This window comes from Stenella coeruleoalba, assembly GCF_951394435.1.
Source record: "Stenella coeruleoalba genome assembly, chromosome: 10".
Lineage (NCBI taxonomy): Eukaryota > Metazoa > Chordata > Mammalia > Artiodactyla > Delphinidae > Stenella > Stenella coeruleoalba.
Genome location: NC_137156.1, coordinates 79764550 through 79780728, shown reverse-complemented (window position 1 = coordinate 79780728; position 16179 = coordinate 79764550). Strand labels below are relative to the sequence as shown.

The window sequence follows — 16179 nt, the reverse complement described above, 5'->3', positions numbered from 1 at the left end:
TTTTTTAATGTGTCCTGTTCCTATAGAAAGGTTTTTCAAACAAATGAAGATTAGGACTAAACAATAAATCATCAGAGTAGAATGAAAGTAACACTTTATCATCATTTATCAATCATGAATTCATTCAATCCTGAGATGCCTGTTTCTTTCATATTTTGAGATTTCTGTGGTCAGGATGGGCCTAACAACCAATGGAAGGCCGTGATTTAATTAGTTGCCCTTGTTTTCTTTCTGAGTGATACAAAATGTAATACTGTGTCTCGGTATCAGTGGTGTCTTAAATTCAGAGAAATACTTAATTTTTAAAAGCTCTTCAGTGCTCATGCCAAAATGGTAACTGGCAGATTGCATTATGAACCTACCAGCCATTTTTGGTTGGGATTTTTCTTGTAATTACAATGAGAGCAGCTTGGTTGTGGTGTCTGATTCTGAAGTATTCTGCAAGTGTCTAATGGAGAAACATGGCAAATATGTAGCGTGTGTCCTTTGAGAAGTCAGGGAAACCATATGCACATGGTCAGTGATGAGAACTAGAGTTGCCTTAGTGATTTGTGCTTTCTTGTTACTTTGTATTTGAACTGCAAGCATTGATGTTGAATTGTTTGAATACAGGCTTTTCACCCACACTCTTGCTAATGTACAAGAGCCTGCATAATATTAGCACCATATTTTAAAACTGGAAGCCAAATTGTAATCCACGGTAGCTTTGGTTTATTGCCTAGGATAGAATTTACTTGGACTATTTTCTGTTTTAGTTTTTGCTTGAGTTAGGGTGATTATCTCTGTTTTTTGCTTTATTTATTTGTGGAGTATCTACTTAAAAGGTTTACTAGGAAGTATGAAAGATATTTTATGCAAGATGCTTAGCATAGAACTAAGGTCTCAACTGGCAGTGATTTTGTATCTCTTGGGACGTTTGGCAGTGTCTAGAGACAGTTTTGATTATCTCACTTTGGCAGAGGAGGGGAAATGCAGCTGACACGTACTAGGGTAGAGTCCAGGGATGCTCCTAAACTTTCTACAATGCACAGGACACCCCCCAACAAAAATGAATTATTAGGTTGAGAAACCCTAGAATAGAGCCTCGGCTAGTAAATGCTTACTAAGTTTGCTATTGTTGTTACCAGTTATTATTTATTAAAGTTGGTTCATATACTTATTTTTCAAACTAATCCCTCCTTTTAAATAATGTCACTGCCATGGTTGCAATAGTTGTACTGGAAAAAAGTATGTAAAATTCTTTCCAGGTTTTCAAGTGTATACTACAATTCCCTAAACATCAGAAGTTCCATAGAGATTTTTTTTAATCTATGGAAATAAGCATCATTTCCCCTTTAAATCGGTGAGTTCTGCATACTAGCATTGCACAGTAGGGAGTACAGAGAGGTGAAACACAGCTCCCAGCTCAGTAGTTTGGAACTAAAAACATCTACTCTCAAACCGGCACAAATAGACTGCCATGCAGAAATGATAGATGGGACAGAGGAGGGGGGGCATGTTAATAGACACCGCTCAACCTCTTCCTTCTGCAGAATAACTTAAAGGTGGACTAAATAAAACAAGAAGAATTAAGCACGCACACGTGCACACACCACCACCATCAGCACCTCCAGGGTCATGCAGAGGTCTTTTTGATGCTGTTTTATTCATGGGGCTTCCGCACAAATCTCTCAGAATTCACCAAGCAAGCCTGGCTGTCTCTGTATGCAAAATGTTGCCTCCCCTGAGACAGCACAGGAAGAAAAGTTAAACACGGAGAAGTAACTCTGATGCAGTATACTTCATTTTGAACAAAGATTACCATGGATGCTGTATTCACAGAGGCAGGGCTTACACCTTACTGTGCATATAAGTCCTGTCGAAACTTTTGAATGTGTTAATTCAGGGCTAGCTTTGACACTATGAAAATCGGAAGCCACAGTGACATACTGTGTCACTGAAACTTCCTTTATCTTTTGAAAAAATATCGAACATTGTAGAAATAATTTTTAAAATACAGGTTGCTTATGGCTCTTAATACCTTGCCTTTGCTGAACTGTAAGTAATAATTTACTCAGTAACAAACAATAGCATCAAAAAGAAGTTTCATTTACTTAGAGCCTGAATAGTATACACCCTGAAAGCCTTTAACATTTTTTTCCTTTTTCTTTACCTTATTAAAGCCTTATGAGATTTTGAATATGTATTAGCTCTATGACAAACTCAAATTTGTTTACTTAATTGTTCTTATTTTTTCCTTGTGTTTCCATTTGGATACATTGTTCCGGAAGGGTACTGTTTTATTTTTTTAAGACCACAAATTCAAATAGCCAAAGGGTATTTTGGTTGTTGTTTATTGTCAGTGGTTGCTGATGATTTCTGTCATTCGTGTGCTAACTCTCCTATGTTGCAGTTCATCCATTTCCTGTGTAATCAATGGGAAATATACACGTAGCTCCCATAAGTATTAAATGGCCATCCTCTGTACACAAGGCAATCAGGCACCCTCTCATTCCACCAAGAACATAATGACGTTAAAAGTCTGGTTCCTTGTGGGTCACAAACTCATTCAATCCAAGTAATACAATTAAACCCAAACAATAGTAGCTATGTTGCTCCAAAATATTTCCTTCTCTTCAGCTAGCTTTGATGTGAACATTTAAGCTCCTGCCTGGCGTAGACTCATCTGAAATGATATTATTTCCCAAGACGCCTTCTAAACACTACCACCTATTTTCTTAGAATCTGAAACGGAAATAATATTATTATGCAGCAGAATTCATTAGCGTGTGCTTCTTGTTAGTAAATTCCCATTAGCCTCAGAGAACGATGACTCCTGCTGCAGGTTAATTGGACAAGAATTTTTGTCTAATTTAAAAGCGTGATTCTATTCTTTACCAAGACATCCTCTTAGGAATATGGCTTTAGTGTATGTTAAGCTTGTTTTCTCAATTAGACAAATGAATGGCAGCTGAGCTATCACAAAAACTTAGAAACAGTTTTTAATAGCTAAGTGAAGTAATAGGCTGTTCTTTCCAGTCAGATGTTGCCTTTAGTTTCTGAATGTCAAAAGCTTAATAAAGACAGTAATTCTTGGCCTGACCATAAGTGCGATTATGAAACCCAGCAATGAGGAAACCATTAAAAAAATTAATTTAGAGGAAAGTTAATTACAGATTAATAGGGTGTTGTGCAACTTGGTCAACAAAATGTTTCAGCCTGATTAACAGTATTTTTCACGGACTGAAAACACAACACCCGAGGAAATTTTTTTTTTTTTTGTCAGCTTTTATTTTTTGTATATTCATCCGAGGTTGTAAACAGATACAAATACTTTAACGAATTCCATAGTTAAAAAAAAAAAAAGATTTCCCTATCTCCAGGAATAGGAGCAAGAAGAAGAAGAGAGGGAAGAAACTAATTCTATTTTTAAGGCCCTAAAAGCTTCAGTGATTTACTCTCCTTGAGTTATATTTTCCATCTGCCAAGAAATTCTCTTCTACAGAACTGTATCTCCAATTTTCAAGACCCTTCAACCTTCCAGGATAGAAATCATTTGGGATTTTCATTTCACATGGCAGCACTACTTCTAGGTTGTACTGAATGTCTCAGAATGATCTCCCCTAGCCTATTCCACTGTCCAAGAGTTTTGTTAACCTGAAAGATTTCCCCCTAACTTGAGTCTCTTCCTCACTCAACCGCCTCTGATAGGCAGTGAGTTTGCAGATTTAAGACATTCTCTTGGGTCCCTTTCACTGGAAATTAGAAAGCCTTGTGATAGCTGTGAGGGTCATTGGATTAGGAATGCGGTCCCCAGATCTGTGACCCTCTCCACCCCGATGATCACTCCCTCCCCCAAATGACCCGAAGCTCCCACTTACGCACTCTTGTCCTTTTAGTGCTCAGTGTCCTGTGGCCAAGGCGTGCGGCGGAGAAATGTGGGCTGTCAGCTGGGAACACACAAAATAGCCGGAGAGACCGAGTGCAACCCATACACTAGACCGGAGTCAGAGCGCGCCTGCCAAGCCCCGCTGTGTCCACTCTACGCTTGGAGGGCAGATGAATGGCAAGAAGTAAGTAGAGCCAGGAAGTGGGCACCTGCCAGTGTTTCGCTCAACCCCTTTGCTATCATCACATCCGTTCCCCCATGAAGCCCTCCAGCATGGTGACAAGGCTGGCTCTTTCCCAAAAGGTTTGCTGTCAGACGGCCAACAGTTCACTCCAGCAATGGTGGGAGAGCTCCTCCTTTTTCTGCCGTTCCGACGTCTGTGTTCTTGAGTGTTCCAAATCTGGCTACCTCCAGAAAAAGTTGAACAGGCCTTGAGCCAAATGCATAAAGATAACTTTCCCAGAAGGAGGGGGAGATGGAAGAAATATTTTAAATATGTATATTCAGACGTGGTCATTCTGGATGAGTTCAGACAGCCACTAGGGGCAGACTCTAGGTAGGACCTACTCTGGGTTTTTTCCTCCTTCCACAGCTTTGGCCATCAGCTAGAAGACAGGCACTCATTTGAAACCCTGATTAATGAGCGAAGGATTTCCAGCATTTGAAAACCTGAGGGCATCTGAAGAACTGCTCCATTGATGCAGAAATAGACTTGTTTTTCTCCTGCCCCAGGTTAATGTATAGTTAAAGAAAACACTAAGTGTCCCTGGGGAATGGCCTGGCCAGCAAGGATAGGACATTAGTAGGAGGGAACCTCTGTTTCCAGTACAGAAGATTGATTTGTAGAAAAGGGGGGAAAGGATATTAAAAAGCAAAACCGTATCTACTGACATTGGAATGAAACAAAGTGCAAGTTGTAAAAGATTCAGAGACAGGCATAGTAAGACAGGAGTTTCCCACTGGGAATGGTTTTCAGGACAGGCGTGACAGTGCCCGGCACTGGGCTAAGTGCTTTACATTCATCACCTCACTTAATCTTTTTAACCACTAAGTGGTTTAAAAAGACGAAGTGGGTATTATTATTATCCCATTTTGCAATCAAGGAAACTGAGGTTTGGAGGGCCAATGTCATTTGTCCAAATGTTACACACCTAGCAGGTGGAAGAAACAAGGCTTGATCCTAAGTTAATTCTCTTAAACCATTATGAGATATTGCAGCTGCTTTCTTTTTCCTTTTTTTTATGCAAATGCTAACGGCGTTGCCACTTTTCCCCCTGTTTTTATTGAGATATAATTGACATATAATGTTGTATTAACTTTAAGTGAAAACCTGGTGATTTGACATATGTGTATATTACAAAATGATTACTACAGTAAGTGTACTTAGTATTAACAGCTATGTCACAGTTACCTTTGATCACCTCACAGAGTTACAATTTTTTTTTCTTGTGGTGAGAACTTTTAAGATCTACTGTCTTCGCAACTTCCAAGTTTAATGTACAGTATTGTTAACTGTAGTCACCATGCTGTACATTACATCTCTAGGATTTATTTCTCTTACTACTGGAAGTTTGTACCTTTTGACCACCTTTACCTTTACCTTCACGTACTTTGTGCCTTCCCCCCACCTCTGGCAGCCAGCAATCTTTCTGAGTTTGTTTTGTTTTCAGATTATTCCACATATAAATGAGACCTACAGTATTTGTCTATTTATGTCACTTAGCATAATGCCCTCAGGGTTCATCCGTGTTGTCACAGATGGCAGGATTTCCTTCTTTTTAATGGCTGAATTATATTCATATTTTTTTTTCTTTCTATCCCATTTTCTTTATCCATTCATCCATCATTGGACACTTAGGATGTTTCCGTATTGTGGCTATTGTAAATAATGCTGCGTGAACATGGGGGTGAGTATATCTTTTCGAGTTAGTGATTTTATTTCCTTCAGGTAAACAACCAGAAGTGGAATTGCTAGATCGTATGGTAGCTCTATTTTTAAGTTTTTGGAGGAACCTCCGGACTGTTTTCCAGAGTGGCTGCACCAACTTATATCCCCACCAACAGTACATAAGTGTTCTGTTAGCAAGGATCTTGCTAACGTTTGTTGTTTCTTGTCTTTTTGGTAATAGTCATTCCAACAGGTGTGAGGTGATATCTCGTTGTGGTTTTGATTTACATTCCCCTGATGATTAGTGATGTTGAGCACCTTTTCATATATCTGTTGGCCATTTGTATGGTTTTTTTTTTGAGAAATGGCTCTTCAGGTCCTTTGCCCATTTTTAGTTTGATGTAGTCCGACTTGTTTATTTTCGATTTTGCTGCCTTTGGTTTGGTGTCAGATCCAAAAACTCATTGCCAAGACTGATGTCAAGGAGCTCGCCCCTGTGTATAGGACTTTTGTGGTCAGGTTTTACGTTCCAGTCTTTAATCCATTTTGAGTTAATTTGGGGTATGGTGTAAGGTTGGAGTCCAGTTTCATACTTCTGCATGTGGTGCTTTGGGTAGTATGGGCCTTGTGTGTGTGTGTGTGTGTGTGTGTGTGTGTGTGTGTGTGTTTCCCCCCCCCCTTAAAAAAAGTAAATTAGGACTCTAATTACATAGGTTAAAGCTACATATGAAAGAGAATGCAATTTTTTTTTCTTTTTTCCTTTCTTTTTTTAACATCTTTATTGGAGTATAATAGCCTTACAATGGTGTGTTAGTTTCTGCTTTATAAGAAAATGAATTAGTAATACATATACATATATCCCCATATCTCTTCCCTCTTGTGTCTCCCTCCTTCCCATACTCCCTATCCCACCCCTCTAAGTGGTCACAAAGCACCGGGCTGACCTGCCTGTGCTTTGCAGCTCCTTCCCAGTAGCTATCTATTTTACATTTGGTAGTGTATATCTGTCCATGCCACTCTCTCACTTCATCCCAGCTTACCCTTCCCCCTCCCTGTACCCTCAAGTCCATTCTCTACGTCTGCGTCCTTATTCCTGTCCTGCCCCTTGGTTCCTCAGAACCATTTTTTTTTTTTTTTTAGATTCCATATGTATGTGTTAGCACACGGTATTTGTTTTTCTCTTCCTGACTTACTTCTCTCTGTATGACAGACTCTCGGTCCATCCACCTCACTACAAATAACTCAGTTTCGTTTCTTTTTTTTTGCGGTACGTGGGCCTCTCACTGTTGTGGCCTCTCCTGTTGTGGAGCACAGGCTCCAGATGTGCAGGCTCAGCGGCCATGGCTCATGGGCCCAGCCACTCTGCGGCATATGGGATCTTTCCGGACCAGGGCACGAACCCGTGTCCCCTGCATCAGCAGGCAGACTGTCAACCACTGCACCACCAGGGAAGCCCTCGTTTCTTTTTATGGCTGAGTAATATTCCATTGTATGTATGTGCCACATCTTGTTTATCCATTCATCAGTCGATGGACACTTAGGTTGCTTCCTTGTCTTGGCTATTGTAAATAGAGCTGCAGTGAACATTGTGGTACATGACTCTTTTAGAATTATGGTTTTCTCAGGTTATATGCCCAGTAGTGGGATTGCTGGGTTGTATGGTAGTTCTATTTTTAGTTTTTTAAGGAACCTCCATACTGTTCTCCATAGTGGCTGTATCAATTTACATTCCCATCAACAGTACAGGAGGGTTCCCTTTTCTCCACACCCTCTCCAGCATTTATTCTTTGTAGATTTTTTGATGATGGCCATTCTGGCTGGTGTGAGGTGATACCTCATTGTGGTTTTGATTTGTGTTTCTCTAATGATTAGTGATGTTGAGCATTCTCTCATGTGTTTGTTGGCAATCCATGTATCTTCTTTGGAGAAATGTCTGTTTAGATCTTCTGCCCATTTTTGGATTGTTTGTTTGTTTGTTTGATATTGAACTGCATGAGCTGCTTGTAAATTTTGGAGATTAATCCTTTGTCAGTTGCTTCATTTGCAAATATTTTCTCCCATTCTGAGGGGTGTCTTTTCGTCTTGTTTATGGTTTCCTTTGCTGTGCAAAAGCATTTAAGTTCCATTAGGTCCCATTTGTTTATTTTTGTTTTTATTTCCATTTCTCTAGGAGGTGGGTCAAAAAGGGTCTTGCTGTGATTTGTGTCATAGAGCGTTCTGCCTATGTTTTCCTCTGAGAGTTTTATAGTGTCTGGCCTTACTTTTAGGTCTTTAATCCATTTTGAGTTTATTTTTGTGTATGGTGTTAGTGAGTGTCCTAATTTCATTCTTTCACATGTAGCTGTCCACTTCTCCCAGCACCACATTGAAGAGGCTGTCTTTTCTCCATTGTATATCCTTGCCTCCTTTATCAAAAGTAAGGTGACCATATGTGCGTGGGTTTCTCTCTCGGCTTTCTATCCTGTTGTTCCATTGATCTATATTTCTGTTTTTGTGCCAGTACCATACTTTCTTGATTACTGTAGCATTGTAGTATAGTCTGAAGTCACGGAGCCTGATTCCTCCAGCTCCGTTTTTCTTTCTCAAGATTGCTTTGGCTATTCGGGGTCTTTTGTGTTTCCATACAAATTGTGATATTTTTCGTTCTAGTTCTGTGAAGAATGCCATTGGTAGTTTGATAGGGATTACATTGAATCTGTAAATTGCTTTGGGAAGTATAGTCATTTTCACAATGTTGATTCTTCCAATCCAAGAACATCGTATATCTCTCCGTCTGTTTGTATCATCTTTAATTTCTTTCATCAGTGTCTTGTAGTTTTCTGCATACAGGTCTTTTCTCTCCTTAGGTAGGTTTATTCCTAGGTATTTTATTCTTTTTGGTGCAGTGGTAAATGGGAGAGTTTCCTTAATTTCTCTTTCAGATCTTTCATCATTAGTATATAGGAAGAGATTTCTGTGCATTAATTTTATATCCTGCTACTTTACCACATTCACTGATTAGCTGTAGTAGTTTTCTGGTAGCATCTTTAGGATTCTCTATGTATAGTATCATGTCATCTGCCAACAGTGACAGCTTTACTTCTTTTCCAATTTGGATTCCTTTTATTTCTTTTTCTTCTCTGATTGCTGTGGCTAAAAATTCCAAAACTATGTTGAATAATAGTGGTGAGAATGGACAACCTTGTCTTGCTCCTGATCGTAAAGGAAATGGTTTCAGTTTTTTCACCATTGAGAATGATGTTGGCTGTGCGTTTGTCATATATGGCCTTTATTTGTTGAGGTAAGTTCCCTCTATGCCTGCTTTCTGGAAGGTTTTTATCATAAATGGGTTTGAATTTTGTCAAAAGCTTTCTCTGCATCTATTGAGATGATCATATGGTTTTTCTCCTTCAGTTTGTTAATATGGTTTATCACATTGATTGATTTGTGTATACTGAAGAATCCTTGCATTCCTGGGGTAAACCCCACTTGATCATGGTGTATGATCCTTTTAATGTGCTGTTGGATTCTGTTTGCTAGAATTTTGTTGAGGATTTTTGCGTCTCTGTTCATCAGTGATATTGGCCTGTAGTTTTCTTTCTTTGTGACATCTTTGTCTGGTTTTGGAATCAGGGTGATGGTGGCCTCGTAGTATGAGTTTGGGAGTGTTCCTCCCTCTGCTATATTTTGGAAGACTTTGAGAAGGATAGGTATTAGCTTTTCTCTAAATGTTTGATAGAATTCACCTGTGAAGCCATCTGGTCCTGGGCTTTTGTTTGTTGGAAGATTTCTTTTTTTTTTTTTTTTTGCGGTACGCGGGCCTCTCATTGTTGTGGCCTCTCCCTTGGCGGAGCACAGGCTCAGGACGCGCAGGCTCTGGACGCGCAGGCTCAGTAGCCATGGCTCACGGGCCTAGCCGCTCCACAGCCTGTGGGATCTTCCCGGACCAGGGCACGAACCTGTGTCCCCTGCATTGGCAGGCGGACTCTCAACCATTGCGCCACCAGGGGTGCCCTGTTGGAAGATTTTTAATCACAGTCTCAATTTCAGTGCTTCTGTTTGGTATGCTTATATTTTCTATTTCTTCCTGGTTCTGTCTCGGAAGGTTGTGCTTTTCTAATAATTTGTCCATTTCTTCGTGGCTGTCCATTTTATCGGCATATAGTTACTTGTAGTAACCTCTCATGATCCTTTGTATTTCTGCAGTGTCTGTTGTTACTTCTCCTTTTTAATTTCTAATTCTATTGATATGAGTCTTCTCCCGTTTTTTCTTGGTGAGTCTGGCTAATGGTTTATCAATTTTGTTTACCTTCTCAAAGACCAGCTTTTAGTTTTATTGATCTTTGCTATTGTTTCCTTCATTTCTTTTTCATTTATTTCTGATCTGATATTTATGATTTCTTTCCTTCTACTAACTTTGGGGTGGTTTTGTTCTTCTTTCTCTAATTGCTTTAGGTGTAAGGGTAGGTTGTTTATTTGAGATGTTTCTTGTTTCCTGAGGTAGGATTGTGTTGCTATAAACTTCCCTCTTAGAACTGCTTTTGCTGCATCCCATAGGTTTCAGGTTGTCGTGTTTTCCTTGTTATTTGTTTCTAGGTATTTTTTGATTTCCTCTTTGATTTTTTCAGTGATCTCTTGGTTATTAAGTAGTGTATTGTTTGGCCTCCATGTGTTTGTATTTTTTACAGATCTTTTCCTGTAGTTGATATCTAGTCTCATAGCGTTGTGGTCAGAAAAGATACTTGATACAATTTCAGTTTTCTTAAGATATGATCTATCCTGGAGAATTTTCCATTAGCACTTGAGAAGAAAGTGTATTCTGTTGTTTTTGGATGGGATGTCCTGTAAATATCAATTAAGTGCATCTTGTTTAATGTATCATTTAAAGCTTGTGTTTCCTTATTTATTTTCATTTTGGATGATCTGTCCATTGGTGAAAGTGGGGTGTTAACATCCCTCCTGTGATTGTGTTACTGTCGATTTCCCCTTATGGCTATTAGCCTTTGCCTTATGTATTGAGGTGCTCCTATGTTGGGTCCATAAATATTTACAATTGTTATATCTTCTTCTTGGATCAATCCCTTGATCATTATGTAGTGTCCTTTTTTGTCTCTTCTAATAGTCTTTATTTTAAAGTCTATTTTGTCTGATATGAGAATTGCTACTCCAGCTTTCCTGTGATTTCCACTTGCATGGAACATCGTTTTCCATCCCCTCACTTTCAGTCTATATGTGTCCCTAGGTCTGAAGTGGGCCTCTTGTAGACAGCATGTATACGGGTCTTGTTTTTGTATCCATTTAGCCAGTCTGTGTCTTTTAGTGGGAGCATTTAATCCATTTTCATTTAAGGTAGTTATCAGTATGTATGTTCCTATTACCATTTTCTTAATTGTTTTGAGTTTGTTATTGTAGGTCTTTTCCTTCTCTTGTGCTTCCTGTCTAGAAAAGTTCCTTTAGCATTTGTTGTAAAGCTGGTTTGGTGGTGCTGAATTCTCTTAGCTTTTGCTTGTCTGTAAAGGTTTTAATTTCTGCGTTGAATCTGGATGAGATCCTTGCTGGGTAGAGTAATCTTGGTTGTAGGTTTTCCCCTTTTATCCCTTTAAATATGTCCTGCCACTCCCTTCTGGCTTGCAGAGTTTCTTCTGAAAGATCAGCTGTTAACCTTATGGGGATTCCCTTCTATGTTATTTTTTGTTTTTCCCTAGCTGCTTTTAATATTTTTTCTTTGTATTTAATTTTTGATAGTTTGATTAATATTTGTCTTGGCGTGTTTCTCCTTGGATTTATCCTGTATGGGACTCTCTGCACTTCCTGGTCTTGATTAACTATTTCCTTTCCCATATTAGGGAAGTTTTCAACTATAATCTCTTCAAATATTTTCTCAGTACCTTTCTTTTTCTCTTCTTCTTCTGGGACCCCTATAATTTGAATGTTGGTGTGTTTAATGTTGTCCCAGAGGTCTCTGAGGCTGTCCTCAATTCTCTTCGTTCTTTTTTCTTTATTCTGCTCTGTGGTAGTTATTTACACTATTTTATCTTCCAGTTCACTTATCTGCCTCAGTTGTTCTACCATTGATTCCTTCTAGAGAATTTTTAATTTCATTTATTGTGTTGTTCATCGTTGTTTGTTGGCTCTTTAGTTCTTCTACGTCCTTGTTAAACGTTTCTTGTATTTTCTCCATTCTATTTCCAAAATTTTGGATCGTCTTTACTGTCATTACTCTGAATTCTTTTTCAGGTAGACTGCCTATTTCCTCCTCATTTGTTTGGTCTGGTGGGTTTTTACCTTGCTCCTTCATCTGCTGTGTGTTTCTCTGTCTTCTCATTTTGCTTAACTTACTGTGTTTGGGGGTCTCCTTTTTTCAGGCTGCAAGTTTGTAGTTCCCGTTGTTTTTGTTGTCTGCCCCCAGTGGGTAACTTTGGTTTAGTGGGTTGTGTAGGCTTCCTGGAGGAGGGGACTGATGCCTGTGTTCTGGTGGATGAGGCTGGATCTTGTGTTTCTGGTGGGCAGGACTGTGTCCAGTGGTGTGTTTTGGGGTGTCTGTGAGCTTATTATGATTTTAGGCAGCCTCTCTGCTAATGGTGGGGTTGTGTTCCTGTCTTGCTAGTTGTTTGGCATAGGGTGCCCAGCACTGTAGCTTGCTGGTCGCTGAGTGGAGCTGGGTCTTAGCGTTGAGATGAAGATCTGTGGGAGAGCTTTCACCATTTGATATTACGTGGATCCAAGAGGTCTCTGGTGGACCAGTGTCCTGAACTCAGCTCTCCCACCTCAGAGGCACAGGCCTGACACCTGGCCGGAGCACGAAGACCCTGTCAGCCACATTGCTCAGAAGAAAAGGGAGAAATTAATTAATTAATTAATTAAAGTTATTAAAATAAAAAATATATTAAAAATAAAATTTTTAAAGTAATAAAACAGAGGAAAAAGAAAGAAAGGAAAAGAAAAGAAAGAAAAAAGAAAGGAAGGAAGGAAAGGGCAACCAAACCAAAAAACAAATCCACCAATGATAACAAGCGCTAAAAAGTATTCCAAAAAAAAAACCAGACAGACAGAAACCTAGGACAAATGGTAAAAGCAAAGCTATACAGGCAAAATCACACAAAGAAGCATACACATACACACTCAAAAAAAGAGAAAAAGGAAAAAAAAAATATATATATATATATAAAGGAAGAGAGCAACCAAATCAATAAAGAAATCTACCAGTGATAACAAGCTCTAAATACTAAACTAAGATAAACATAAAACCAGAAACAAATTAGATGCAGAAAGAAAACCCCAAGTCTACAGTTGCTCCCAAAGTCCACTGCCTCAATTTGGGATGATTCGTTGTCTATTCAGGTATTCCACAGATGCAGGGTACATCAAGTTGATTTTGGAGATTTAATCCGCTGCTCCTGAGGCTGCTGGTAGAGATTTCCCTTTCTCTTCTTTGTTCGCACAGCTCCTGGGGTTCAGCTTTGGATTTGGCCCCGCCTCTGCGTGTAGGTCGCCTGAGGGCGTCTGTTCTTCGCTCAGACAGGACAGGGTTAAAGGAGCCGCTGATTCGGGGTCTCTGTCTCAGTCAGGCTGGGGGGAAGGAGGGGCACGGAGTGCGGGGCGAGCCTGCGGCGGCAGAGGCCAGCATGACGTTGCACCAGCCTGAGGCGCGCCGTGCGTTCTCCCAGGGAAGTTGTCCCTGGATCACGGGACCCTGGCCGTGGCGGGCTGCACAGGCTCCCCGGAAGGGAGGTGTGGAGAGTGACCTGTGCTCGCACACAGGCTTCTTGGTGGCTGCAGCAGCACCCTTAGCGTCTCATGCCCGTTTCTGGGGTCCGCGCTCATAGCCGCGGCTCGCGCCCGTCTCTGGAGCTCGATTAGGCGGTGCTCTGAATCCCCTCTCCTCACGCACCGTGGTCTCTTGTCTCTTAGGCAGGTCCAGACTTTTCCCTGGGCTCCCTCCCAGCTAGCTGTGGTGCACTAGCCCCCTGCAGGCTGTGTTCACGCGGCCAACCCCAGTGCTCTCCCTGGGATCTGACCTCCAAAGCCGGAGCCTCAGTATGGACCTTTTAACAATATTAATTCTTCCAGTCTATGAGCACAGAAGATCTTTCCATTTATTTCGGTCTTCTTCAGTTTCTTTTATCAGTGTCTTGTAGTTTTCGATGTACAGATCTCTCACCTCCTTGGTTAAATTTATTCCTAGGTATTTTATTCTTTCTGATGCAGTTTTAAATAGGGTTTGTTTTCTTACAACTGCATTCTTAACCCTTGTAGGTATTCAGCCTTCCAGCTCTGTTCTTCCCTCTCCTTCACCCTCCTGATGGATTAGTTCCATTGTTTTCAGTCATCTCTTTTCTTTAGGACTCTCACCCTCTCTGTCTACTCAATTTTTTTTTTTTTTTGCTCATTTTCCTTCTAAAGTTTGGTGGGGGTTTTTTTGTTTTTACTTCCACCAGACTGTGGCAGGGAGGAATCGCTAAAGCAGTTACATTTCAGATTAATTGTACTTGAGCCACACCAGTTACTGGGAACCCCCAGAGGCCGTAGAATTTTACAGACGTGGTTCATATACCAGCACTGCCACATTTCAGCTGTGAGACTCAGAACAAGGAGGCTTTATTTTCTGAACTGTGAGTTTGCCATTGGTCAAGTGGGAATAATAAGTGTGCAAAGCTGTTCTGAGAAAATTGGAAATAATCGAGTGGTTTGGGGATTGACAGAGTCAGATAGAGAAGGAAGAAGAGGTGTCTTCATCCCTCTCTGCCCGTGTGTTACCACTTGATTCTCTTTGTAATTCTTGCTTCAGACCTACCACTGCCTGCTCCCTCCCTCTCCCTCTCCATCTTCATGTCGTGCCAAACTCAACCCTGTGTGACTGCTCCAAGGAGCACAAAGTAAGAGAGTGTTCAGAAGTGAATCTCAGCTGACAGCTCATGCTTTAGCCAACTTCTAAAAATGCTAGTGCCATTTGGGAAAATGCAAGCTCCATTGACAATTCCTTCTGAATCCCAAGAACTAGAAACCTTGCCAGATATGCACTGAGGAAATCCTCCTCTCTGATCATCTGAAATGTGCCTAGAAATTTACATCTTTGTCTGTGCCATGCAGATCGATCTTTCTAAATCCTTCCTCACATATTGCTCTCAAGCTCTAATAAGAACAGGAGACCTACTAAGATAGTCTGACCTGTGGCTAAATTTAGAAGTTGACCAGAGGGGAGCAGCAAGAATAGTGGATCAGATAGTTGCCCTCCTGCCAACATGCTTTCTCATCTGCCTGAACCCGAAGTGGAGAGTTTGAGGCCAGTGGACCTGGGTGGTGAGGGAGGTTGGAGGACTGTGGGAGGCCCTCACGTGACACTGCATTGGCCAGAGGGAGGTGCAGGGCAGCCGGATGGGGGAGGGAGAAGCCCCATTAGAACCCGTTGTTCCTCATTTGCAAAGCGTGCTGGTAGTCCTCTCTTCAAACGTCCCCACATCCACAAGCCTTCGAGGGAATGTTGTTAGCAGTTGGGCAGCCATCTTCAGATTTGCCCCTCGTCCTATTTGCCTACAGCAGTCCTGGTTTATGCATGGAGTAGGCCTAGTGTAATTATCAGTTGCCCCTACTTCCATGATCAAAAGCGTCCTTGTTAAACAGTACATTGGGTGGTCACTTGATAGTACAGCCCCCTTCAGGCTCCCCTTAATCAGCCTTCACCTCCATTCTGGCTCTCACCTCCCCTGTACCCACTCAACTCTGCTACCATTTCATCTGATATGCACTTTGTGCATGCACATGTCTTGACTTTCTTCCCCTCATTGAGCTGACGTCAGTAGGATGCCAGGGCGGTCTCAGAGCCCAGTGAATCGGATGCTGGAGACTCCCACCCCACCCCATTATGGGAGGTTTTCTTCTTCTTAGCCATTCTTTACAACTAACTCAGAACTGTTGCTTGCTTTTTGAGTGTGCATTTCTCCCTTTTGCTTCCCCCTTGGACACTATTAAAAACCCACCTGTTTGTTGGCAAGATGTATTTCACACCAGGCACGTAGCACATGGCACCCTCCTCTTCATGAGAAGTAATCCAAGTGTCCACCTTGAGAAGCACGAGTTCCACATACCCACAGTAGCATGATCATCAGGGATGTCATACACAGTCACACAGGTTGTACACTGCACAACCCCAGGGGTACCATTCCCATAGGCTACAATGTGAGGGACATCCTCTAGAGTTATACAGTGCAGTGGTCCTGATACTATGATAATAAAAAGAATACATCTCATTGTTTATTAAGCTATGGATCAAGCACTATGTTGAATATTTTTATATGGAGGACCTCATTTAACCTTTCCATAACTCTCTGATGTCGTAATTAAATTTTTATCCTCATTTAAAGTTGAGGTAGCTTGAGGCTTAGCTAGGTTAATTCACCCAGGTTCACAGAATCACTAGGTAATAAGGCTGGGATTTGAAGCCCAG

General features: G+C 41.0%; 1 protein-coding gene across 18 annotated transcripts in view; it reads left to right on the top strand.

Annotated features, from left to right (window-relative positions):
* ADAMTS9 (ADAM metallopeptidase with thrombospondin type 1 motif 9) overlaps positions 1–16179 on the top strand; it is an 813664-nt gene that overhangs the window by 703178 nt on the left and 94307 nt on the right. For all 18 annotated transcript variants that reach the window (XR_013830124.1, XR_013830125.1, XR_013830126.1 and 15 more), the window contains one exon: positions 3879–4052. Coding sequence is in view for 2 of the 18 variants with exons in the window: in XM_079933633.1 (XP_079789759.1) it covers positions 3879–4052 (174 nt within the window). In the remaining 16 variants the exon portion in view is untranslated. The remainder of the gene's footprint in view (positions 1–3878; positions 4053–16179) is intronic.